The sequence below is a fragment of the Sylvia atricapilla genome, chromosome 4, assembly GCF_009819655.1.
Source record: "Sylvia atricapilla isolate bSylAtr1 chromosome 4, bSylAtr1.pri, whole genome shotgun sequence".
NCBI classification, from domain to species: domain Eukaryota; kingdom Metazoa; phylum Chordata; class Aves; order Passeriformes; family Sylviidae; genus Sylvia; species Sylvia atricapilla.
The window spans coordinates 4,894,019-4,916,196 of NC_089143.1; the positions used below are offsets into that span (position 1 = coordinate 4,894,019).

General features: G+C 41.4%; 1 protein-coding gene across 3 annotated transcripts in view; it reads left to right on the forward strand.

The window, feature by feature from the left end:
* DLC1 (DLC1 Rho GTPase activating protein) overlaps positions 1-21,234 on the forward strand; it is a 213,446-nt gene extending 192,212 nt beyond the window's left edge. For all 3 annotated transcript variants that reach the window (XM_066316950.1, XM_066316951.1, XM_066316952.1), the window contains 12 exons: positions 791-872; positions 7,721-7,784; positions 10,538-11,964; positions 13,061-13,237; positions 15,137-15,296; positions 15,546-15,744; positions 17,522-17,735; positions 18,126-18,240; positions 19,133-19,354; positions 19,797-20,014; positions 20,180-20,353; positions 20,855-21,234. In XM_066316950.1, coding sequence (XP_066173047.1) covers positions 791-872; positions 7,721-7,784; positions 10,538-11,964; positions 13,061-13,237; positions 15,137-15,296; positions 15,546-15,744; positions 17,522-17,735; positions 18,126-18,240; positions 19,133-19,354; positions 19,797-20,014; positions 20,180-20,353; positions 20,855-20,975 — 3,173 coding nt within the window. In that variant the 3' untranslated portion in view covers positions 20,976-21,234. The remainder of the gene's footprint in view (positions 1-790; positions 873-7,720; positions 7,785-10,537; positions 11,965-13,060; positions 13,238-15,136; positions 15,297-15,545; positions 15,745-17,521; positions 17,736-18,125; positions 18,241-19,132; positions 19,355-19,796; positions 20,015-20,179; positions 20,354-20,854) is intronic.
* Positions 21,235-22,178: the final 944 nt, after the last annotated feature.

Consider the following 22,178-nt stretch of genomic DNA (forward strand, 5'->3'; position numbering starts at 1 on the left):
AACTGCAGCAGTCTGTTCATAGATTAACCTTGTATTTCTGTGTGCCCTGAAGAACCAGCTTTGGGTGGGAGTTTCAGCTGTGCAAAGAATGCCAGATCAGGACCTGCATGACAGTCAGGAATCTGTGGAGTACAGTAAATAATATGTATGTGTTTGCTGCTTCAGAGCTGTAGTAAATTTTCAGCTCTCTGCCAACATTGTTTCCTCCCCCTCACTCTCCCAGTTTATCTAATTAATCTCCTAAGGAAAGGAGGCAGTATGGTCTCCACACATCTTGGCTTGCTTTCATTGCAGGCCATATCTCATTAATGAAACAGTGTCGAACTTTTAAATAGCTTAATTAATAGCTGAGGAGATTCAAAGCTTTTTTTTTTTTTTTTTCATTCTTTCACAGAGTTTTGGCATTTTCTGGCCTTTTTTCTTTTATGTGCGCTATTAAAACATTGATGGAGATGGCATATTTATTTTAAATAAAGCTAGCTTGAATCAGTTTACACTTCTGATGTCTGATAGGGAAGCTTGCATTTGCCTTTTGCTGTCTCCCATTGTTTCATCTCTGCTTTAATCATTTTTTCCTCTATTCAGTGTGTGAACTTTCAGTTATCAAGGCTGCATGTCAAAAATTTGTAGATGAAAAGGAAGCACCTCTGGCATTTGAGGTGATACCACGTGTTTACCTAAGTACCAACCACTGGCATCTTGATGAGCTCAGCTGCAGGCAGCTGGTTGTTTGAAACAACACATCACTGGGAATAAGCATCACTTTGATTCCATGTTTCTTTTTCTGCAGATCTCCTTTTTCCAATTGACATTGCTCTAGTCAAGCGAGAGCATGACTTTCTGGACAGAGATGCTATTGAGGCATTATGCAGGTAGGTGAATAAAAAAATCACACTGCATTTTGAAACAAAACCCTTCCTATGTGATATAAAGTACCTGGAAAAAGCACAACGACAAAAAAAAAAAAAAAAAGGCACACAAAAGTATGTGGTTTTCATTAAAATACTTTATTGGGCTAAGTAATGCTTGGGGATCTTATTTAAAAGAAAGTTGGGAGGAGAGTGGCAGGAATCTTTGTGAAGGGGATTTCATAGGCATATTTTTTATTATTCTTTTTTGTTTGCTTTCTTTCCTAATTCCCAAATTAGTTAGGCATGTGAAAGCAGAACTGTGCTGGCTGCAGTCATCTGCACGTACAACTGCAGCACCAGTTCCCACACAGGAATTGGGGTTTGGAAGCAGTATCAGCAAAGCAATGCTGGTGCACTCCATCACTCCCCTTTCCTACCTTGGTGGACAGCTGTGTATACAAACAAAATGCTGTGTATAAACAAAGTGCTCTATATACAAACCCTCGTGCTGGCCTCAGTGCATTGCCCTGTGTAACGTGGGTAGGGCTGGAAGGGATCATGTAAGGCAATCTGATAGTTCATCACTGTTCCAAAGATGGGTCTGCACTCAGCCACAGGCTCACATTAACTCAAATTGTTGTTTATGGGCTCTTTCCACAAACCAGGTCAACTGGCTCGCTCCACAGAATGGGTCTTGATCATCCTTTTAGTCTTTGATAGTCCTTGATAGTCTAAATCAATGGAAAACCATCATGAAGTTCATGGTAGGTGTGAAGAATGGGGCAGGTCCCCACAGCCAGCTGCAGAAGCAGGAGAAGGGATAGGTAGAGAAAAAGAGGGAGGTTGTTTTTTACAGAGCTACAGCCTCAGCATCACCAGTCTGGTCATAAAAGCAATCACAATAGCCCCATCTGACATCATCTAACATTAATCCATCTATCAGTTACCTCCTGTAGTGTGAGTCCACAATCTTAAATGGCAAAAGAAAAAAAAGTTTTAACTTCTTGTATATCCTCTTACCTAGAAATAAGTGCAGTTTTATGGCTCTGTCCTTCAGTGTGGCAGCTTTCCAAACTGCCTGCAAAATATATGCTTTTGGATACTGTATGCATGGTGTCTGCAACTCTAAATGTCAGTAATTCTAATGAATTACAAAACCCTTTTAAGAGCAGCTTTAAGTTTATAGTGTTCTCATGCCATCAGTGCCATACTTGGAAGGGAAAGAGAGGAACTGGAATTTAAAGTTCCTCAGAAATATTTACAGGATTTTCAAACTAAGAAAACAGATTTGTTGTCCAGTCATTAGGAGGGAAAAAATCTCATTATTGTCAAATTCATGCAAGATGGGCCTTACTTAAGTGTGGAACACCTATTCCATCCATATTTAAATATGATGCATTGGTCTACTTTTTTGTGTGCCCTGGCACTCATGAAGTCATTGAACAGAAAGTACAGCAATGTGAATAAATGCTGATTCCCAGAAGCATGGACTTCCCTCACCAGGAAAACAAAATATAGTCAGGCCAGCAGATTTTGCTTTTGGTGCTCTTCTCTGAGAATATTCTTTTAACCTTGGATTAATTAATTATATAGGAGAAAAAAGGTAGCAGACTGTTTCTCATTGATGAAAACAGCAATGTGTGTTCCATATCTCTATGAGACAAAGATTTTAAAAGTTGAACTCTATCATTCTAAAGCCTGTGGCTTATGCATCAGAGTTATCTTTTACAAAATAGCTTTAAAATTGACAGTTTTAAAATTCTAGAAGTATCTCCAGAAACATTCAGATCCCACCTCAGAATAAAATTGGAGCAATCCAGTTAACCATCTCAGATGTCAGAATTTGGCCTTTTACTATGTGTATTAGACAAAAGCAGTACATTATCACAACATTTCCACCCTTAGATTTTTTTTTTCCACACCTCCATGTTTAATTTTGTAAAGCTCATTAAAAACTGTGGAGTTTGGAATGCTGCCTTTCTGCCTGCAGCCTGGGTTTATTTTGACTCATGCCATGGTCAGTGTGTAAACAGTGAAGGGGTTTACTCAGGAAAGGCTTTGAACAGTTTCACAACTGTAGGTCTATCATTGTTTCTTGACTGAAAATCAGAATGCTTTGGGAGTTATTTGCACTTCCAGCACAGAGCTAAGTGAACATTACACAGTGGGTGTTAACAAAATGGTAAGAGCTCTGTGCTGAGAATCTGCTTTTCTGTATAAACAGTCAGTGTTACCCAGAAGTTCTAATTACCTTGTTCTGTATGTGAAAGAATTGTTTTAAAAAGACTGCACAGATCACAGTGACAGGGATTTCTTTTTTAAGTTTGAAGCATTTTAAATGGCAACTTACACCTGAACAATATTGTTAATTATTATTTAATAATCTTATTAATGTAAGCAGGAAAATTAAGTTAACTTTAACCCACCCCATTAAGTTTTTCAAGGAAAATTTTCGAGTGAAAAGTGTGTTGAGACTTGAACTATAGATAGCATATGGCATTCAGTAAGAGATGGTTAAGAAATGTCATTTAGTGATCTTACCATGAAATGTAGGATAAAAAATTTAAGAGTGATGACCATATTTTAATTTTCTTGGATGCTTTCTTTGATGACTATGCAAACCAGTGCTGGCCTTGGTTTCATGAAACTTTATGTAGATTAATGGCTGGGAATTTGTCTCCAGAGGATAACTGGGTGCATCATGTGCTGATGAAACGAAGTACTGAAACATGCTTATCCTAGAGGTTGTTGCTAAATACAAAATACATAGTGAGCGACGATGGAAATCCTTTTAAATCCCCTTGTGCAGGGCTAGGAATCTGTTACACTATGAGTGCAAGAGGTTTCTTAAATCTTTTATCATCAGGACTTCTGATCCAAGAAATTGGTTGTAGTGCATTCACTGTATCATTTGGTCTGTGGAGAGCTGACCTCCTTTGCAGATGAACCCCAGGAGACAAATTAAGGGCTGTCCACTGAGACAAGAAGGTCCTTGTGTGACAGTTTGTTACATGTATAATGGAGCTGGACTTGGCTCTATAAGCAGAATCCTGAATTTAAGTCCATCAAGAATATATTTTGAACTTTAAAGTTAGACCACACAGTTCCTCAAATTCAAAATTGTAATTTAAAATGCATAAATCTAATATTCTGCATTCCTACTACTCTATTTGGTTGCATGGGGTGAGAACTTCTGGTAATGAGAACAAAATTAATTACCTGGTGTTACACCCAGCATAGAACTGACTAGTACCTAGTTAAAAAAAAAAGACTTGAGATCATAAATCCACATTTTAATTTAGTAGTTAGCTGTTCACACTACAGTTTTTCATAGTGAATGTCTTGTTCAGGCTGCCTCTCTTAAAAGAAGTTCAGGCTAAACTAGTTTGGCCATTTCTGACAAGACTAATAAAAATGCATCATTTGCTGGTTTCTGAGTGAGGCTCCAGTGCCTCGTGTTTTGGGTGCAGCAGGTTTCAGGCTGTGTAATGGGTGCTCAGGGCTGATATGGGCTGACTTGTGAACTAGGACAGAGAGGCAGGTCCTACAGCCTTGGTCACCCTCAGGAGGAAGGGATTTGCAGAACTGAGGTGAAGGAGAATGAAAGCCAAAGTAGCAGTCCATGTAGGGTGAGGAAAAGTGACGTCTTGGAGATAGAATGCTCCATGGGTGTAAGATAACATCTGGATGTGAAGATATGTAGAGAGGGTTGACTCAAAGACATTTCTCTAAATGATGGGAAAGAATATTATCTTGTCATGCAGACAGCCATCTAGAGAGTGACCAGGGTAGGAGGCATGGCTGAGATTGAGAGTGAGACAGGCAGACAGTGAAAGTGGCTGTAGCTGCTGTCTACAGCAATCCTCCCTCTCCCATCTTGTCTTCAGGAAGGTGTCACTGGGACAGGTTTGGGCAGAGTAAGACAGACCTAAAGAATGAGGCAGGTCTGCTGACTGTCAGTAAGGAAATGATAAGTGAACTTATAACTGGGAGTGGAGTTAACAAAGGAGAAGGTCCAGACCCAGAAGAGAAAATTGTGGTTTTATTAAGTAGCATCAGTTAGATGAGAAGATCTGTAGGAAATGAATATGTGCTTATAGGCTTAAAAAAGTATTGCAACGTGTATATGAAGGTTAATGACAGTTGTATAGGTAAATCTCATCCTGACAAACCAAACTGTAAGCTTAGATTTTTAAGGTACACTAATATATTTGGAAGACAATTTTGCATACTGTACTGTATTTTCAGTGGTGTGTGGTTCAAGGACTCTTGAATTTGAGCAGAGGTTGAAGCAGGACATGTGATGTGTGTGATGGAAGTTGCAGACCTGATGCAATTGCTGCAGAGAGTTTATATTTTAAAAGGAAAACTGGTCTTGAGATGCATCCATGTCAGATATGTAACAGAGACTTCATTTGCCTCACTGCTGTTGAATTTAACCTCACTCATTGGGGGTTACCTTATCTTGCCTTTGTTCTAATTTTCATGAGGTGTGTGCCAGGAGATTTTTTTAAAAAATATGCTCTGTGAAAATAAAGGTCTTTGCTCTACCCATTTCCACCTATTTCAGGCATTTTAGTTGAGTAGGCAAGAAGTCTGGTTATGTAATCTTTGTGAAATCAGAGATTGTCTTTATTAGTGGTCAGACAGGCTGGAGCTAGATAAAGCCTGATCCAGGGATTCAGTGGTAACTTCTCTCTGCATAAGTCAAAGGTTGCAACACTGTGAAATCTGTAAATTATTACACAATATGGAACTGAAACTGGTTTAATATTTCCTGGTCTTGAGATCCAGGACTTTGAGAGGAGAATGTGTTTATAGCAAAAAGGAAGGCAGCTTTCTGATGCTTGTGTGGCCTCTTGAAAGAAAACCAAACAGTTTTGTATGTAGCCTGTAGATGGGACATTCACCCTTCACCCACACCATAAATACAGTTCCTCTGAATTCACTGGACTTGTGCATGTACCCACCAGCTGCAGCCAGCAGGACTGAGCCTTTTGCCCTCTAAATTCAGAGCAAAGACAAAATCTGGATAAAAAAGAGAGATCTGGATAACTTTTCTAACCTGCCACTGCCCTGCTATGTGACCCATAGCAATTCTTCCTGTTCCTCTTCTTCTCTGCTGTGTTGTGGCTGGGTCTAATTATAGATCAAACTGCCTTTTCTTTTTTACTTCATGACTTGCAGCAGAAGCATCAGTAGCAGCTTTCCCAGTTTCTTTGATGGCTTCAGGATCAAGCCCTGTGTAAATACCATCTGCAGCCAATGCTGTGCATAAAAGGCAAGGGAAAAGAGAAGAAACTAGTAATTCCCCCTGTGCACACATTTTCTACATTCAAGTACAAGTTTCATGAATCTGTGAAAATTCATTTGAAGCAATGGGGCATGTCAGCATTTCTTTTCCTTTTTAGTTTTTCAAAACTGCAGATACAGGCTCTTCTTTGCACTTGGCTCAAATGGATTTTTATGTGAAAATTACATAACTTCCTTCGGAATGAATTGGGCTTTTTAAAGCTCAGCTTTGCTTCTGTTGAATTTGGGCTGTGGTCCAGTTGAAGGACAGGGGCTGCCCTACTCCCTGCACACACAACTCTTCATGCAGCTCAGGGTACTGACCCAGGGGAAATTCAACTCCAAGAAATACTGAAAGATTGGTTTTCAGCTCAGTTAGTCTCCTCCTCCAACCCACAGTACACTCTCATGAGCGGAAGCATTGACACAGGACTAAACTATCACTTCCATGAAGCTGCTGCTTCAGTTTTTTCTGCCTTCTGCATCGTGCCCAACCTGTTTCTTCCTTTTGCCTTGCCATAGCACTGGCAGTTCTCTAACCACACTTCACCAGTACAGATTTTAGTTGAACCATGTCCTTGGAGCAGTTCCTAGGAAGGCAAGGACATGGAGAAGGGCAGGAGATGGTGGCAGCCTGCACTTAGCTGAGCCTGACCTGCCTTGGAGCTCTGTCACAAATAGCACTGACTTTTGCTGTGTTTTAAGTTGCTTGTGCTCAGCCCTGCACACCCAGTGACTGGGGAAGAGAAATAAAAAAAGATAATTTTGGGTTGGTTTAGGGATACCTACCAGATGACCAGATCAGCTCACTGAGGAATAGATGAATGCTCATATGTATTTATACAGTACTTCAAAATATGTATACAGATTGCTGTTAAATTTCACAAAGAGGCTGGTTAGCTATTGCTGCTGCAGCAATTTTTTTTATTTATTTTATTCCTTGAGAAAAATACTTTTATATGTGAAAGAAACTTTCAGTTTAGGAAGCAGAAATTGGGTCTGTGTTCTGGTTGGGTTTATTTTTAAACTGACAAGTGGTCTTGTCCCAGGAAAATAATTGAAAATAATCATTGTCCAAAAACAAAATAGGCATCTGGTAAGTGGAAAATTTTCCCTCTGGGAAATTTCAGCTTATAAAGTACAATTTTAAAGCAGTGTGCTCTTTTTAATATAGTCACATGTTTACAGTGTCAAATTGGTAGACTTTTCTGTTATTTTTAGTCTGTCAAGCTTGAGTGTTTCAGGGTTCAGATATCTGCTATTTAGAACAAATGTAATTATGACAATTTGTAGGATTCGATGTACTTCTCAGCTTAGTTGAAGTTTCCATTAACTTCCCTTTACTTTGGTTCAGGTAATTGTGGCAAGTAGTCCTCTATGGCTCCCTCTGAAGTTAGAGTACAGCCAAATGTAATGGGTTAATAGTTAAGTAAATTAGGGCTCTAATTGGAACTCTGCTTGTGGCTATTTGTATGCAGAGCAGTTTAGGAACAGCCTTCACAAAAGCTTTGAACTGGAATAGCCTATGTCAAAACACTGAAGTATTCTCTTAATATGGTTTCCTTTGCTCTTTGCAGGCGCTTAAATACTTTAAACAAATGTGCAGTGATGAAGCTAGAAATTAGTCCCCACAGGAAAAGGGTAAGTTCATTTAATTCTTCTCTTACAGCATTATGTGTTAATAAAACTGAAAAAAACCACCCATCTAGCAGATTGTTTAGCTTCAGTTTAGGATTACACCTGAGTAGAGCCTGGCAAGGACACAATAAAAAAAGTCAAAAATCTGCTTACATTTCTTTTTGTGTTCTCACTGAGTGAAAAGTGCAAGGCTTGGCAGTGGGTAAAGGTTGTCTAGCAAACTTTTCCCTGGGATGCTGCTTCCAGTCTGAAAGGCACTGGACTTCTCTGCCAGTGAGGTTGTTGGTGTTGTAGCCTCTTGCCTGCACTCAGGCAGGATTTTATAGAGTAGGCTTGATGGCCACAGTGAGCTGACCTTAATGTTAGACCACTGTCTTTGGCGTCATCTTCAGTTTTGGTTCTCTGCCATCACTTTAAAGTTGTATTATTTTATTATGATGCAGACAGGATCAGTTAGACCGTGCTCAGCCTGCAAAGGAAAGGATTAGCCACATTGCTTCCTTTCCAATTTATTTTCAGAATGGAACAGCTACCTTTTCAGAAAGTTTACATGTTTCCAGGGAGCACAGCAGGAACTAAAAGTGTTTCCTGAATCTTCAGGATTCCTGTGGAGCAGGGTGAGAAATAAAAGAGCATCTACTGTAATTTCAGTAAGGTAGTACCGACTTGCCACTCAATAGCTGTCTTAAAACTATGTGTGTGTCCTAGGAGGGATCAGTAATTGATACTGTCCCCTGGGATATGACAACTGCAGATAAAGATGACTGAGTTAAGGCAATACAATGCTGCCCTACCCCTAAGAAGAATGCATACAAATGCTCTGAGGTTGTTTACCAGGAATTAATCCCCTCTTTCCCTATCTGATTGAGGTATGTTGGAAAGAGCATCCAAGCTCCAAAAGATAACACTGAGGCAGCATGTGTAGTAACTCCTTAAAAGTAGGGGTAGACAGCTGGATTGCCAGTTGTGACCGCCAGAAGATTTCTCATCCTTTTTCCTGAACCTTGTTAACAGTGGTATGATCAGTGTTGATATTTGAGGTCAGACCAGACCTGACTTCAGGTCCAAACCTCAGATCTTCCAGAGTCTGGATTTTACCTTTTTGTTTCAGTCCTTCCTGAATTTCATTTATCACCCACGTTCTGGCGGATTGGAGCCTATTCCCTTTCATTTTTGATGTCAATAAAATCAATACTTAGCTTTTAAAGCTTTTTAACACTAGGGAAAATTCTGCTGACAGAAACATGTTTCTTTATGTTTCCACTGACTTCTTTGCAAATTAAAATCACTTTACTGCTTCCTTTTTTTCTTCCAGTCAGTCTCATTCACCCTCGAACCATCATTATTATCCACTGGCAGCTTCAGATTACTTTTTTTTCTGCTGAAAACTTCAATAAGCTAGCCAGAATTTTTGGGTTTATATATGAGTCATGGACAAAAGTAGCTTTCAGTGGTTGGGAGACAAAGAAAATGATGCTTGCTCTGTGTCTTGTGTATTTGGTCATAAGAAATAAATGCAGTATTTCACTTGTTTTCCTGAGCTGATGAAATGTCCTATAAAAAAAACCTAGGAGATGATCAGGATCTGAAGTATGCATACATAAACTGCTTGAAATATGAATAATATACTTGTTTTTCAAAGAATAAATGTTTGTATTCTTGGCACACAAATAGTTACAGTTTGGGGCATGCATATGTGTTTGTTTTTAAATTAAAGCAAATTAAAAAAATGAAGTGAAATCCATGGACCTGGGTGGCAATTAGTGTTTCTTACTCTAAGCACCAAAGGTTACTTTGTGGTTTCATGGTGTCGTATTAAAGTATCTTCATTGGTTTTATTCCCCCATATATTATAACGTGATACTTTCCATAAATTTAGAAGACCAAATATGTCGAGATCATTCCCTTTCAGTATTTAGATGAAAAGATTGTAGGCGTAATTGATGTATGTGTAATTGTACTCTAAGCATAACTCATACATCAAACATGTTATTTACAATTTACTCTACGTGCTGCACTGTCAGTGAGCTCTTGCTGCTCACTATCTCTGAGTGTTAAAGTTAGCCTGAAGCTAGACTGAAGTAGAGAATTCACAGAACATTCTTAAAATGTTAGCTGCTAGCCTGTGGGAGGAAGAGTGGACCAGGTAAGAGCCTGGAGCCATCACACTCGAGCAGTGCAAGAGCTTCTTTTGCTGTCTCATTAGTCACAGGGAGGAGCCTGTTCAGAGTACCCAAATGGGTGAGGAATTAAGCCACTAAAATTCAGAATGTATGAGAAGCATCTCATAATTGCAAAGAGGAGTATAAACATATAGCCACTATCAACAAAGTGTAGCTTTGGACAGAGTCCAGAGGGACCCCAACCCCTGTCTGACTCCAGTTTAAAATGTTATGCATGCCAGGAATTTCCACTGATGGGAGGGCTATCCACTGTGACCAATTAATTAAAAGGCCATGGGTACTAGGGTTTTTAAAATAGAACAATTCCAAGTAGATTGTATTGTTTGTTTCTTTTTATGAACGCTGTATCTTTTGTATTTAAAAACAGTTAAAATATATTGCCTGTACCGTGTTATCTTTTCCCGTGATTAGGCTTTATGGCCTAATCTTCCTCTCCCTGAAGTAAAAGACTGTTTTCACTTTAAATTCAGTGAGAACAAGGTTGTGCTCAAAGCAGTTTGGTGGACATTGTATTTAAATGCCTTTGCTGTTTGAGTAGTTTGCAAGCAATACATCCAGGGTTCTTCTTTGCAGAGTGAAGATTCAGATGAAGACGAACCTTGTGCAATAAGTGGCAAATGGACTTTTCAGAGGGACAGCAAGAGGTGGTCACGGCTTGAAGAGTTCGACGTCTTCCCTCCAAAACCAGACTTGAGTATCCCGTCCCCAGAAGCTCCTCACCTGACGACAGCAGCAAGCCGGGAGAGTGTGCTCACAGACCTCAGCGAGCGCCAGGAGGTGGCTTCCATCCTGAGCATCAGCAGCACCAGCAGCCACCAACCCACGCTGCAGAGCGAGGCCTCTACCACCAGGACAAACTCCGTAGTGAGTGTTTGTTCGTCGAGCAATTTCGTAGCCAACGATGACTCATTCAGCAGCCTGCCCTCGCCCAGGGAGCTGAATAGCTTCAGCTTCAACACAAAAGCCAACGAGAAGAACGCCAAGTCCAAAACAAAGAGCCTGCTCAAGAGAATGGAGAGTCTTAAAATCAAGAGTTCTCACCATGGCAAGAGCAAAGCTCCTTCGAAGCTTGGCCTGATTATTAGCGGGCCAATCCTGCAGGAGGGCATGGATGAAGATAAACTGAAGCAACTTAACTGCGTGGAGATTTCCACCCTCAACGGCAACCACATCAACTTCCCAATGGTACGAAAGAGGAGCGTCTCCAATTCCACCCAGACCAGCAGCAGCAGTAGTCAGTCGGAGACGAGCAGTGCTGTCAGCACGCCCAGCCCTGTCACACGGACACGCAGCCTCAGTGCCTACAATAAAAGGGTGGGCATGTACCTGGAAGGCTTTGACCCCTTCAATCAGTCAACCTTCAGCGACGTGATGGAGCAGAACTTCAAGAACCGTGGCAGTTTTGCGGAAGACACGGTGTTTTTTATCCCTGAGGATCATAAGCCTGGCACTTTTCCCAAAGCACTCTCCAATGGCAACTTCTCCCCTACAGAAGGCAACACCTCTGTGAACTGGAGGACAGGGAGTTTCCATGGACACGGCCACCTCACCCTCCAGAGGGAGAACAGTGGCGACAGCTCCAAAGAGCTCGGCATGGGGAAGAGGCGCAACTCCTCCAGTTCAATGAGCAGCCGCCTGAGTATTTATGACAATGTGCCAGGTTCAATCCTGTACTCCAGTACGAGTGACCTGGCCGACCTCGAAAATGAAGACATATTCCCAGAACTAGACGACATCCTGTACCATGTCAAAGGGATGCAGAGAATAGTGAACCAGTGGTCAGAGAAGTTCTCGGATGAAGGAGACTCTGACTCGGCGCTCGACTCCATCTCCCCGTGTCCTTCCTCTCCAAAGCAGATTCACCTTGATGTAGATAATGATCGAAGAACACCAAGTGACCTCGACAGTACAGGGAATTCTCTGAATGAAACGGAAGAGACCACAGGGATCCAGGACAGGAGGGACTCTGGGGTTGGTGCGTCGCTGACACGTTCCAGCAGGTGAGATCACAAGCATTAGGGACTTGGGGTGGCCTGGGGATGTCCCCACCAGCCCAGTGGTTCTGTGGTAGCTGCACCATACTTACTTAAGGTGCAGGAGGAGCTGTGGCCAATTCAAGCACACGTGTGCTGTTCCATTGCTTCCCAAAAGCATTATGGGCAAGAGAAGTATTTGGGCAGGACTTTGTGGTTCCTACAATTCATAGCTGTGTATTTGTGTGTTCAGCCTGAGTCATCGTTGAAAAAGCAAAGTTAATGCAGTTTTGGGGCACAGTAATGCTTCAAACTGAAATGGTGCATGGGAGGGGAAGGACATCAAGTAGGATTAATCGCTTTTCAAGTTGGCTAGGAGAACCAAGAATGAGTATGTTCTGGTTTGTGTCAGTGTGTAGTAAAAGCCTTGACTTTTAGACTGTTTCAAAAAATTGCATTTTTCAGTAGCAGGCTGTTTCTAGTAGCATGCTAGGGCACTAAATTTGGGGGGGAAATGAGGCTTGATTACTTTCTCTTGATCACTGTAGCACAGTGGGAGACGGGGGGAGTTCCAGTGGCCTCCAGATTCTGCTGGGAATTTTACCATGACTGTATTTTATATTGTGAGTAGAGCAAAGATTTTAATTCTTTCTAGCTTTGTTTCCAGTTTGCCTTTAAATGTGGTGCAAATCATTTAGTCATCTACAGCTGCTTCTATAAACCTAATGTGACTTTTAGAAGTGCAGAGTTCTTATTTGATACGTCTTTAAAATTCATTTTGCCGTTTTTTCTTGATGGAGTTTTTTGATTCCCACTGCCATAATACTGAAAGGACTATGGGAGAAGGGCATTGGAGCCCTTGGAGGATATCTGACAGGGCAAGGTTGTGTAGCTACACTGAGCTGTGGGTCAGCTCAGAGTGCACATTCCCATGTGAAGCAGCTGCCCATGCTGCATACACCAGGTGAGGCAGAGATGCTGCTGGCTGATGCCTGTGAAATCTCAGAAGAATGCAGGCACCAAAGGCAGGGATCTCAGCAGTACATTTGCAATAATGCCTACACGTGTCTTGCAGAAATGTTTCAGTAATGTGCCCTTTCTCTGTCCCCCATCTTCTCCACAGGCACAAGCTGAGGTGGCACAGCTTCCAGAGTTCCCACCGGCCCAGCCTCAGCTCAGCATCCCTGCAGATCAACTGCCAGTCTGTGGCACAGATGAACCTGCTGCAGAAGTACTCTCTCCTGAAGCTGACTGCGCTCCTGGAGAAGTACACGCCTTCCAACAAGCATGGTTTCAGCTGGTAAGGACACAGCACTGCGTATAGAGAGCCCAACTCTGCGGGCATGACAGTTGTGCTTGTCCCAGGCAGCGTTTGGAAAGATGCAATACATCTGTCCAGTCCCTCTTTTTCCACGTTTGCACTTCTTCCTCCAGCCTGTGCTGATTTGTGGTTTCCTAATACAGGGCTAAATTCACTAACCCTTTATGTAAGGGTAATCCTATTAGGCTTCAGAGATGTGTTTATGGGGACATGTGAGGGAACCAAAGGAATGAAGTACAGACAAGATTTCTGAAGAGGAAGATGTTCAGTGTCTATAGCAAAAGAAGGACCGCTTGTTTATTGAGGCAGTTAGCAAGCAGTGGCACAAATTGCAGCCAATCTTAATAGGCTCATTTTTCTTCAGTTATTCTTAAATATTTGCATTATTTTACATAATTATGTAATTAAATAATGTAAATTTCTCTTAATTCTAGTATCTCACTTGTCAAAAGTTTATTTTCCCTTTTTAAGGCACTGTAATTCAGTTAGTTTGCAAAAGAGATGGAGAGAAGAAGAAAGGTTGGGAGAACCCTGGAGTTTTTTGTAGGCAGCAGTTTCTGCTGTGGCCAGGTGTTTGCAACCCAGTTGAATATTTTTTTGTCAGAAGAATGAAATAGAAAGCCCTTTTATTATTGTATCTGCAGTACAGCCTGTGTAACCTTCAGGATGCAAAGGACGCAAATAAAATTTTCCTTGTCCCTACCACAGGCCAGCCTCCTCCCTTCCCCAGGAGTCATAGAGAGTATTTAGCTTCAGCATCAAAGTACCTCCTGTTCAAAGGCTGTTATTATGTCAGTCTTTCTAAATACAGAAGTTGTTTGTTCTGAAAGACAGAAATAAGTATTGACCAGTTATCCCTGCATGCTTCAGATTCTCAGCGGAGATCGCAATGTGTTTTTTCACATTCCATTGGCATGTTTTTTGACAAAGCAAGTATTATTCATACGTGTATCAATAATGCCCTAAACTTAACTATATGGCAATACAAATTGGTTCTGTTTTACTGTGTAACAGATTAGTCAGCTGTAAATCCAATGCTGTTTGCATAGCTGTGCTGCATGTTGAAATGTTAAATGTCTCCCTGTTTTCAGTGCTACTGTGTCCTATTAGTTGTTAGCTTTCCTCCCTGTTTAGGAAAATGACCTCAATATTTTCACATTTTTGTGCCTTTTTTTTCCCCTTTATAAAACCAATACTCTGGGGGACACAGGGGTAAATCATTCCTTTGTGTTTAGTAACTTTTTCCTTGGAGTCATAAGCAGATGGAAAGGCCTCTCAATGAAACTGGAGTGGGAGGTGGGGGTAACAAAAGTCACTGGCTGACAAGGAGGGGGGTCCCTCAAAGGGGTTGTTTATAGAGCAGAAGTTTTTAGCTGACAAACTCAAATGTATTACATCAGTTTCCTGCTGTTCTGCACACTGGTGGGTGGTGGACCCAGTTTGAGGACTTTGCAGAACAAGTAGTTGACATACAAAAGCTCATTGTTCAAATGCCCATCTTTGCTGAAACCTAAAGAAGCAGTGTTATAAGGGGTCACTGACCGCAAGATTTATTTTGACTCTTTTGCAATTCAATCTGGCCCCTGCAGTTTTTCCCTGTAGCTTTCATCCTCCTAATATTGATGGAGTAGCACCACATTAATACTTACAGGCAGCATACTGCCCCGAATGTCGAGCCTTTCTCTTAGAGAAACTCTTGTTTTCTTTCCTCTCACCCTTTCCAGCCCTGAGTGGATTAGCTAATTTATACTGTCACTATTGTTCGTTTTACTTTAAATGTTTCACTTATTTTCACTTCTTTTCCAAATCACTGGAAATACAGAAGAGAAATAATCAATGGAGGTTTAATTTAATGTGTCGTTCCCTTTGCTTAAATAGGGCAGTACCAAAATTTATGAAAAGAATAAAGGTGCCGGATTATAAAGACCGGAATGTCTTTGGAGTACCCCTGCAGGTGAACGTGCAGCGCACGGGGCAGCCTCTGCCCCAGAGCATTCAGCAAGCCATGAGGTACCTCCGCAACCACTGTCTGGATCAGGTGTGTGGTGTTGTTCTCTTATTCCTCATGTTTGCGTCACCCAAAGCCCAGCTTTCCATTAGTTTTTATTGTTTCTGGGTCTGACTGAAAAAAGTATACTCAAGCGAAGAAAAAAAGAGATAACGTGTGGAAATAGCGTGGAAAGCTTTCCACAAAGTTAGAGCCCATACTTGAGAAGCTAAGGAGCATGCTTACCTTTCAGATTGCCTAGATTCATTATAAATTAATTTACTTTTTACACGTATTTAGGTTGGACTGTTCAGGAAATCTGGAGTCAAATCAAGAATTCAGGCTTTGCGTCAGATGAACGAGAGCTGCACAGACAGCGTCAACTACGAAGGCCAGTCTGCCTATGATGTAGCAGACATGTTGAAGCAATTCTTCCGTGATCTGCCTGAGCCTCTCATGACCAACAAACTCTCCGAGACCTTCTTACAGATATACCAGTGTAAGTACTGAGATTCTGCAGCCCATGACAAGTGATCATTTTGTGTACCAAGGGGTGGAACTTTGGAACACTGCTGCTCTGGGTGCTACACGTGATTCTTATGTTGGTACAGGTCAGGCTGCCTCTAAGGAATGGATTTATTTTTTATTGTATTGTAGTTTCATAACAATTTATAGTCCAAGTTCTTTTTAATTTCACCTTACTTTCTAAATTAGGAACAAATACAAATCCTTCATCACTTGCTCTAAATTTTCTTCTCTTCTTTGAGCATACTTGATATTATGGTTTGAAAATAAGCCACATCCAATGTGGCTAAGTAGACAAGCAGAGAAAACTCTTTATGAACAGAGTTTGGGGCTTTTGAGGGGATTGGCAAGGCTACCAAAAAATTTTGTTTTCGTATAATTCATTTTCTGCTATCATTCACCTCAGCTGTTTAAAAACAACATCTAAGTGGTAAGCTTTTCTCTTACTGACTTGTAGCTGCTTTACAGACAAGTACCATAAAGTGTTCATAGTAAATGACATTTAAAAAATGGAGTTCATCAATGCTTGTGAAAAGAAGTAATTACAAAAAAGATTCAAGAATTTCCTTCAGAGCTCCATAGGTGGAGATGATGTTTTAAAATATCGTACAGACAATTTTTTCAGTGCAAGCATTTCCTTTTGCAGGCGGTAGGTCTGAGGAATTCCCGGAGGTGGTTGGGGAAGTATTATCTCTGTGTAAAGCAAAGAGCCTTGAAACAGCTGTAAATTTTGACTCCCTGGAAAGGGCAAAATTTCCCTTTGCTTTGGTGCTGTGTACCAGGCTGCACACTGAAATGCACGTGGCTTAAATGTGCTTTGAGCTGAGTGAGAGGAGAGCCCGCAAAACAGTGAATTTTTGCTTGAAACTGCTTTCTGAACTCACCTGCTAGCCTTACAAAATTGCTGAAGCCCAAAGCAAATACCAATTAAGTACCTGGGTAGCACAATATGTATTATGAGACATGCAGTGAGGGTGGTAGGCTGCTAATGATGATATAAATGCTCCAGGAACTCACACTCTGATGTTGTCTTCAGAGGTGGCTTATTGGAAATCCCTTTATAAGAAGCAGATCTGGTCTGGGTTATTTCATTTTTTTTTTCCCTTTCAACTTTGGAGGAGTAGGCTTTATATAAAGACACATCAAATTTTTCCAAAGGCTGTTTGTTGTTCGTAACCAAGGAGCTGTTTAATGGTATGGGGCTTCACAGCGTTGACTTTCTTTTTCCACTGCATGACTTTGAATGATCTGCTCAATAAAGTAACCCTCTCTGTTCAGTAAAGCACTTTCTGGATGTTTTATGACATCACTGCTGAAAAAGGTTTGCTGGCAAATTTATTTAATTAATTTACCTATTCTAAAATACATTCATGTTTTAAATTTTTTTGCAAGCCAAAGAGCTTCTAAATTGGCTGGACTATGTTTGCTTGTTTCCTGCCTGAATCCAGGCTTCTGTCCTTTTAGTGCATCTGTGGGAGCATGTAGCTGCTGAAGCTAAATCTAAAATTAACTCTGGCCTAGGCACAGCTTCTTGCTTGCATTTCTTGTGAGGCAGGAAATAGCTGAGGGTAGTTAAACTAGTGGGTTAAAAAAAAAAATTCCTTCATGTTTCCTACAAATGGTATGCATTCTGAAGGAAATCGCTTCAAACTCGAGTCAAATATTTGAAGCTGGAGTTTGCTTTGGGATGTGTTCATGCTGTGTGTGTGGAAAATCAATGGGCTGATGAGAGAATTACTAATCTTATGCAGATGTGCCAAAGGATCAGCGTCTCCAGGCTATCAAGGCTGCCATTATGCTTTTACCTGATGAGAACAGGGAGGTCCTACAAATTCTTCTTTATTTCCTGAGTGATGTCACAGCTGCAGTGAAGGAAAACCAGATGACACCAACAAACCTGGCCGTCTGCTTAGCACCTTCCCTCTTCCACTTGAACACTCTCAAAAGAGAGAATTCTTCCCCAAGGTAGGTTTTTGGGAGCAGGGCTCGCTGCTGCTGGTCCTGTAGCACAGCTGGCAGCAGTGTGCAGCAGGCATGGTCTGGTATTGATCTACCAGCTGGGATCACCTCAGACACCTCAGAGAGCACTGACTATAGAATGGTTATGGGGTATCAGCTTTTGTTGGAGACTTGTTAAAAGATAAACAAGCTCACAAGGAAAGGGAAAAAAAAAAAAGTGAGTAGAAGGAGGAGTTTCCAAAGAAAAGGCTTAGAAAGAGTAGCAAGAGAAGTTGGCAACACCATGCCAATATTTGGTATTTAGAGCACATCTTACTGTTTTCTTCCCAAACATGTGCCTTGCTCTGCAACAAATAACTGGATTTGTGTATGTGTGTGCTCTTTTCCTCTGTGAAGGGTGATGCAAAGGAAACCAAGCCTGGGCAAACCCGACCAAAAGGACCTGAATGAAAATCTGGCTGCAACCCAAGGGCTGGCTCATATGATTGCTGAATGCAAGAAACTCTTTCAGGTAAAACACGTGTTGACAAAACTGCTGGGTGGAATATTAATTAAGATGTCTTAGATCTCCTGTATAATGAAAAGCTAGAAATGTCTCTTTATTTTAATCAAGTTTAACACATGATAAATAGCTTTTTAAAAACCTTTGCATCTTAATCTCTGGCCATACATGAATTTGGTGTCAGGAGAGAAGAGGCTTGTTCTGTTGGCACTGATGCTCTCAAGTCAGGAGGCAGTTGTGGGGTTTGGCACATTTTTGTTGCATCCAAGCTGCATTGGGAATACATCTTCAAATTTTTATTGTGCAGCCATGAGGGTCTGTGAACTTCAGCTCTAATTACAAAGCAAGAAGCTATTTCCAGTGCTCATTTTATACTTAAATTCCCAAGAGTTAGCAAGACAGGCCACAAAAGCATCCTGGAGCACAACACTGTCATACCATAGGCTGAAGGATCTGTAGGAGCTCAAGCATGCTCCCTCGAGGGCCTGTGATGGAGAACCAGACAAGCTGAGTCCTGGTTTTCCTCACTGTCATCAAATCTTTTCAGAGCCCTCAGCTGAAGACGTGCCTGTCTCTTCTCTTGCAGCTGACAATGTTCCCTTCTTCCTTCAGTTTGTAGGATAAACTCTGCTGTGGGAATGAATCTGGTTGTGTAGTAAAGGGGGATACTCCACAGAATAAAATGAGACACCCCGTCAAAGAGAGACTAATTTAAATTAAATCAAATTCACAAACTTAATTTTGGCATTTCTTCATACTGAGTGCTCAATCTAACACACACACATCCCATCACTTACAAAACTAACATAAACATGTCCCTGTGGCTGTCGAGCTGCTAGACTAATGCAGTAACCTGGGGAAAGAGCTGCAAGAGGATGACTCCATCCTTTTCACCCCTCAGATACCAGAAGAAATGAGCAGGGGTCGGAACTCGTACACGGAGCAGGACCTGCGTCCCCTCAGCCTGGAGGAGCTCCGGGGCAGCAGCAGCAACACTGAGCCCTCTGACTACCACTGCTACCTCCAGGACTGTGTGGAGGACCTGCTCAAGGAGATGAAGGAGAAGTTTAAAGGCTGGGTCAGCTGCTCCACGTCAGAGCAAGCAGAGCTGGCATATAAGAAGGTATGCACCCTGTCACTCACACCACAGCTCTGGGTTTTAGCTCACTTGTGACATAGGGTATTACAGAAGGTTCAGTACACATCTTGACTTTGCAGATTGATATTACATGAAAACCTTGATCTTTTGATGCAGTTACACGCCATATAAAAACACCTTGTATTTCAGCAGTAGTTTGCCAACACACACTGATTTGTATTCTCCTGTTTATCCAGCCCAGGAATGTTCATTGTTTTGAATTTACACGCCTTCACTCACATATGCAAAACCTTAGCAAGCTGAGTCACTATGCAGGCAGTAGGAAAGAAATTTCTCATCTCTTTCTCATCATGTACAGCTCAGAGCTAGCAGATAGAAAAGTGTTTCAATAAGATTCTTAAAACAAAAGCTTGAAAAAGAAAGTCTAAGGAAGAGGAAAATTAAGGAATCTGTTCATTTTCCCCAGGTGTGTGAAGGTCCCCCACTCCGATTATGGAAAACTACCATTGAAATCTCAGCTACACCAGAGGATGTTTTAAATCGTTTGCTTAAAGAGCAGCATCTTTGGGATGAAGATCTTATAGAGTCAAAAGTAATTGAGCCTTTGGATAGCCAGACAGATATATACCAGTATGTCCAGAACAGCATGGCACCTCACCCAGCCAGGGACTTCGTAGTCTTAAGGTAAGACATTTATATGCAATTATATTTATACCCTACAGATATGGCAACCTTGCTTATTTCTTTATAATACCAGCTATATTGGGAAATACCTATTTGGGCCTAATTTGAATTGCTGTTTGTCAAATAATAGATTTTTGGTGTTTTGTTTTGTTTTTTTTTTCTTAGGACATGGAGGACAAACTTCCCCAAAGGAGCCTGTGTGCTTCTAGCAACCTCAGTGGACCACGACCGGGCTCCTGTGGCAGGTGTTAGAGTCAATGTGCTCCTGTCGAGGTATCTGATTGAGCCCTGCGGGTCAGGAAAATCAAAACTTACCTACATGTGCAGGATCGATTTAAGGTAGGAAATTCCCCTTCTGTCCTTTGGAGGTGGTAATTTTTCTTGTAGAGTTTCAGTGTGGTCAGTGGAAAACGTGAATGGTTCAGCAGACTTTATCTTGGCCAGTAGTACATCCTTCCCAAAGGCAAGCACACAGGTCTCTTGAGATGTCACAGAAAGTTGGCTTCAGTGCACATCTGGCAGCAGGTGTATTTTGTTGCATTAAAAGCCTCCAGTGTGTGCTCCACAATCACTACTGGTATACAACCCCACCCTTTGCTCTGACAGTCACATTGGATGCAAGGACACGTTAATTTTAATACTAAGCTAAGTAAAGAGGACCAGGTTGTCACAAAACTTTCCGTGATTTTCCTTGCTGCAGCAAACTTGTTTCTGAGCAAATCTAAGGAGATTTCCTAGTCAGGCATTTAGCCAGCTAGATATAGATTTGATTGTGACTAAGAAAATGTGTACAGAGTCACTGGTACATTCCTCAAGACTGTTTTTTCCTCCACACAACAGGGGCCACATGCCAGACTGGTACACCAAGTCTTTCGGACACTTGTGCGCGTCAGAAGTTGTTAAGATACGAGACTCTTTCAGCCAGCAGAGTCCTGAGAGCAAGGAAGTAAAATCCAGGTGACTACTGAAGAGGAACAGCCATGTGCTCCCCACCTCAGCAGCATAGACATTACCCAAAACTGAGGCCTGCAGGCTGCAGACTTGTGTTCCACCTGCAAGTCCTGTCATGGAGGGATGGCAACATGACAATGTGACTGTGAGCATTACTACAGGACTGTGGCCATACCATACACTTTAAAGCTGCTTCCTGTCTGTGTAAGGTCTATAATGTAGACCTCGACTGGAATACATAGGAGAACTGTGCAAAAAAAAATCTAAAATTTTTTAAAAAATTACTATTAGATGGTTTGAATTGCTTCTGAGAAGCAAATTTCTTTAAATGCAAAATATATTATGAAATATGGTGAAGGCTCATCATTCCCATGTGAAATACTTAGCTTTATGTACATACTCATGTCATTTTATTTGTAGTGCATTGAGGGACTGGTGTATCCACTGGAATAGTTGGTACTCTTCAATGTGTTCTCACTGAGATAAGCAGAGAAAGGTTTGCACAGAGATTAAAAGTGTGAATGAGTGTGTTAATGGTTGAAAGGATAGAAGAAGTTGAATTTGAAATGTGTCTGGTACACTGATAGGCAACCAGAATGGATTTTAGTATGCTGGATACAGTTCAACCTAGAATGAGACTCGCCTGTGGACCAGGAGTAGCCATCCTTCAAGTGTGCTAGTTCTGCCTTTTCCTCAGCTCTAAACTTGTTGAAAACCCTAAGCAGATGTTACAAGAGGCTTGCTTCAGCTACTGTCCACTCCTTATCCAGATGATCTTTTAGGAGTGATGAGCAATTCTATAGCAAATTCAAGTAAATACACTTTCGAGCAATGTAGCAACTTAGAAATAAAATGTCTGCAACGGTGAGGAGAACCAATAACATCAGTTGTTAAAAAAACAAAAATGTCTATAGTTTTTACTCCTACCTGTGTTATCTATAGGTGTTTTAACGAGCTCTTACATATTTTATTATATTCTAATGGCTCAAGAGGAAAGAAGGCAACACTGGAGTTGTGGTGCCAGGAGGTGGCAGGACTCCTGCAGTAGGAGCTGGGGTGACTTTGCTAGGGAGAGTCACATAAACCCTTTCCCTTTCTCACCCTTCTTTGCCTGTTTTCCCAAAAGCTGCATGTTAACGTGAACAGAACCTGCATGTGAGCTAGTTTGGAGGGTAATATTTGGGAGCAGAAAGGAGGGTGCAGCTTTGTCTTC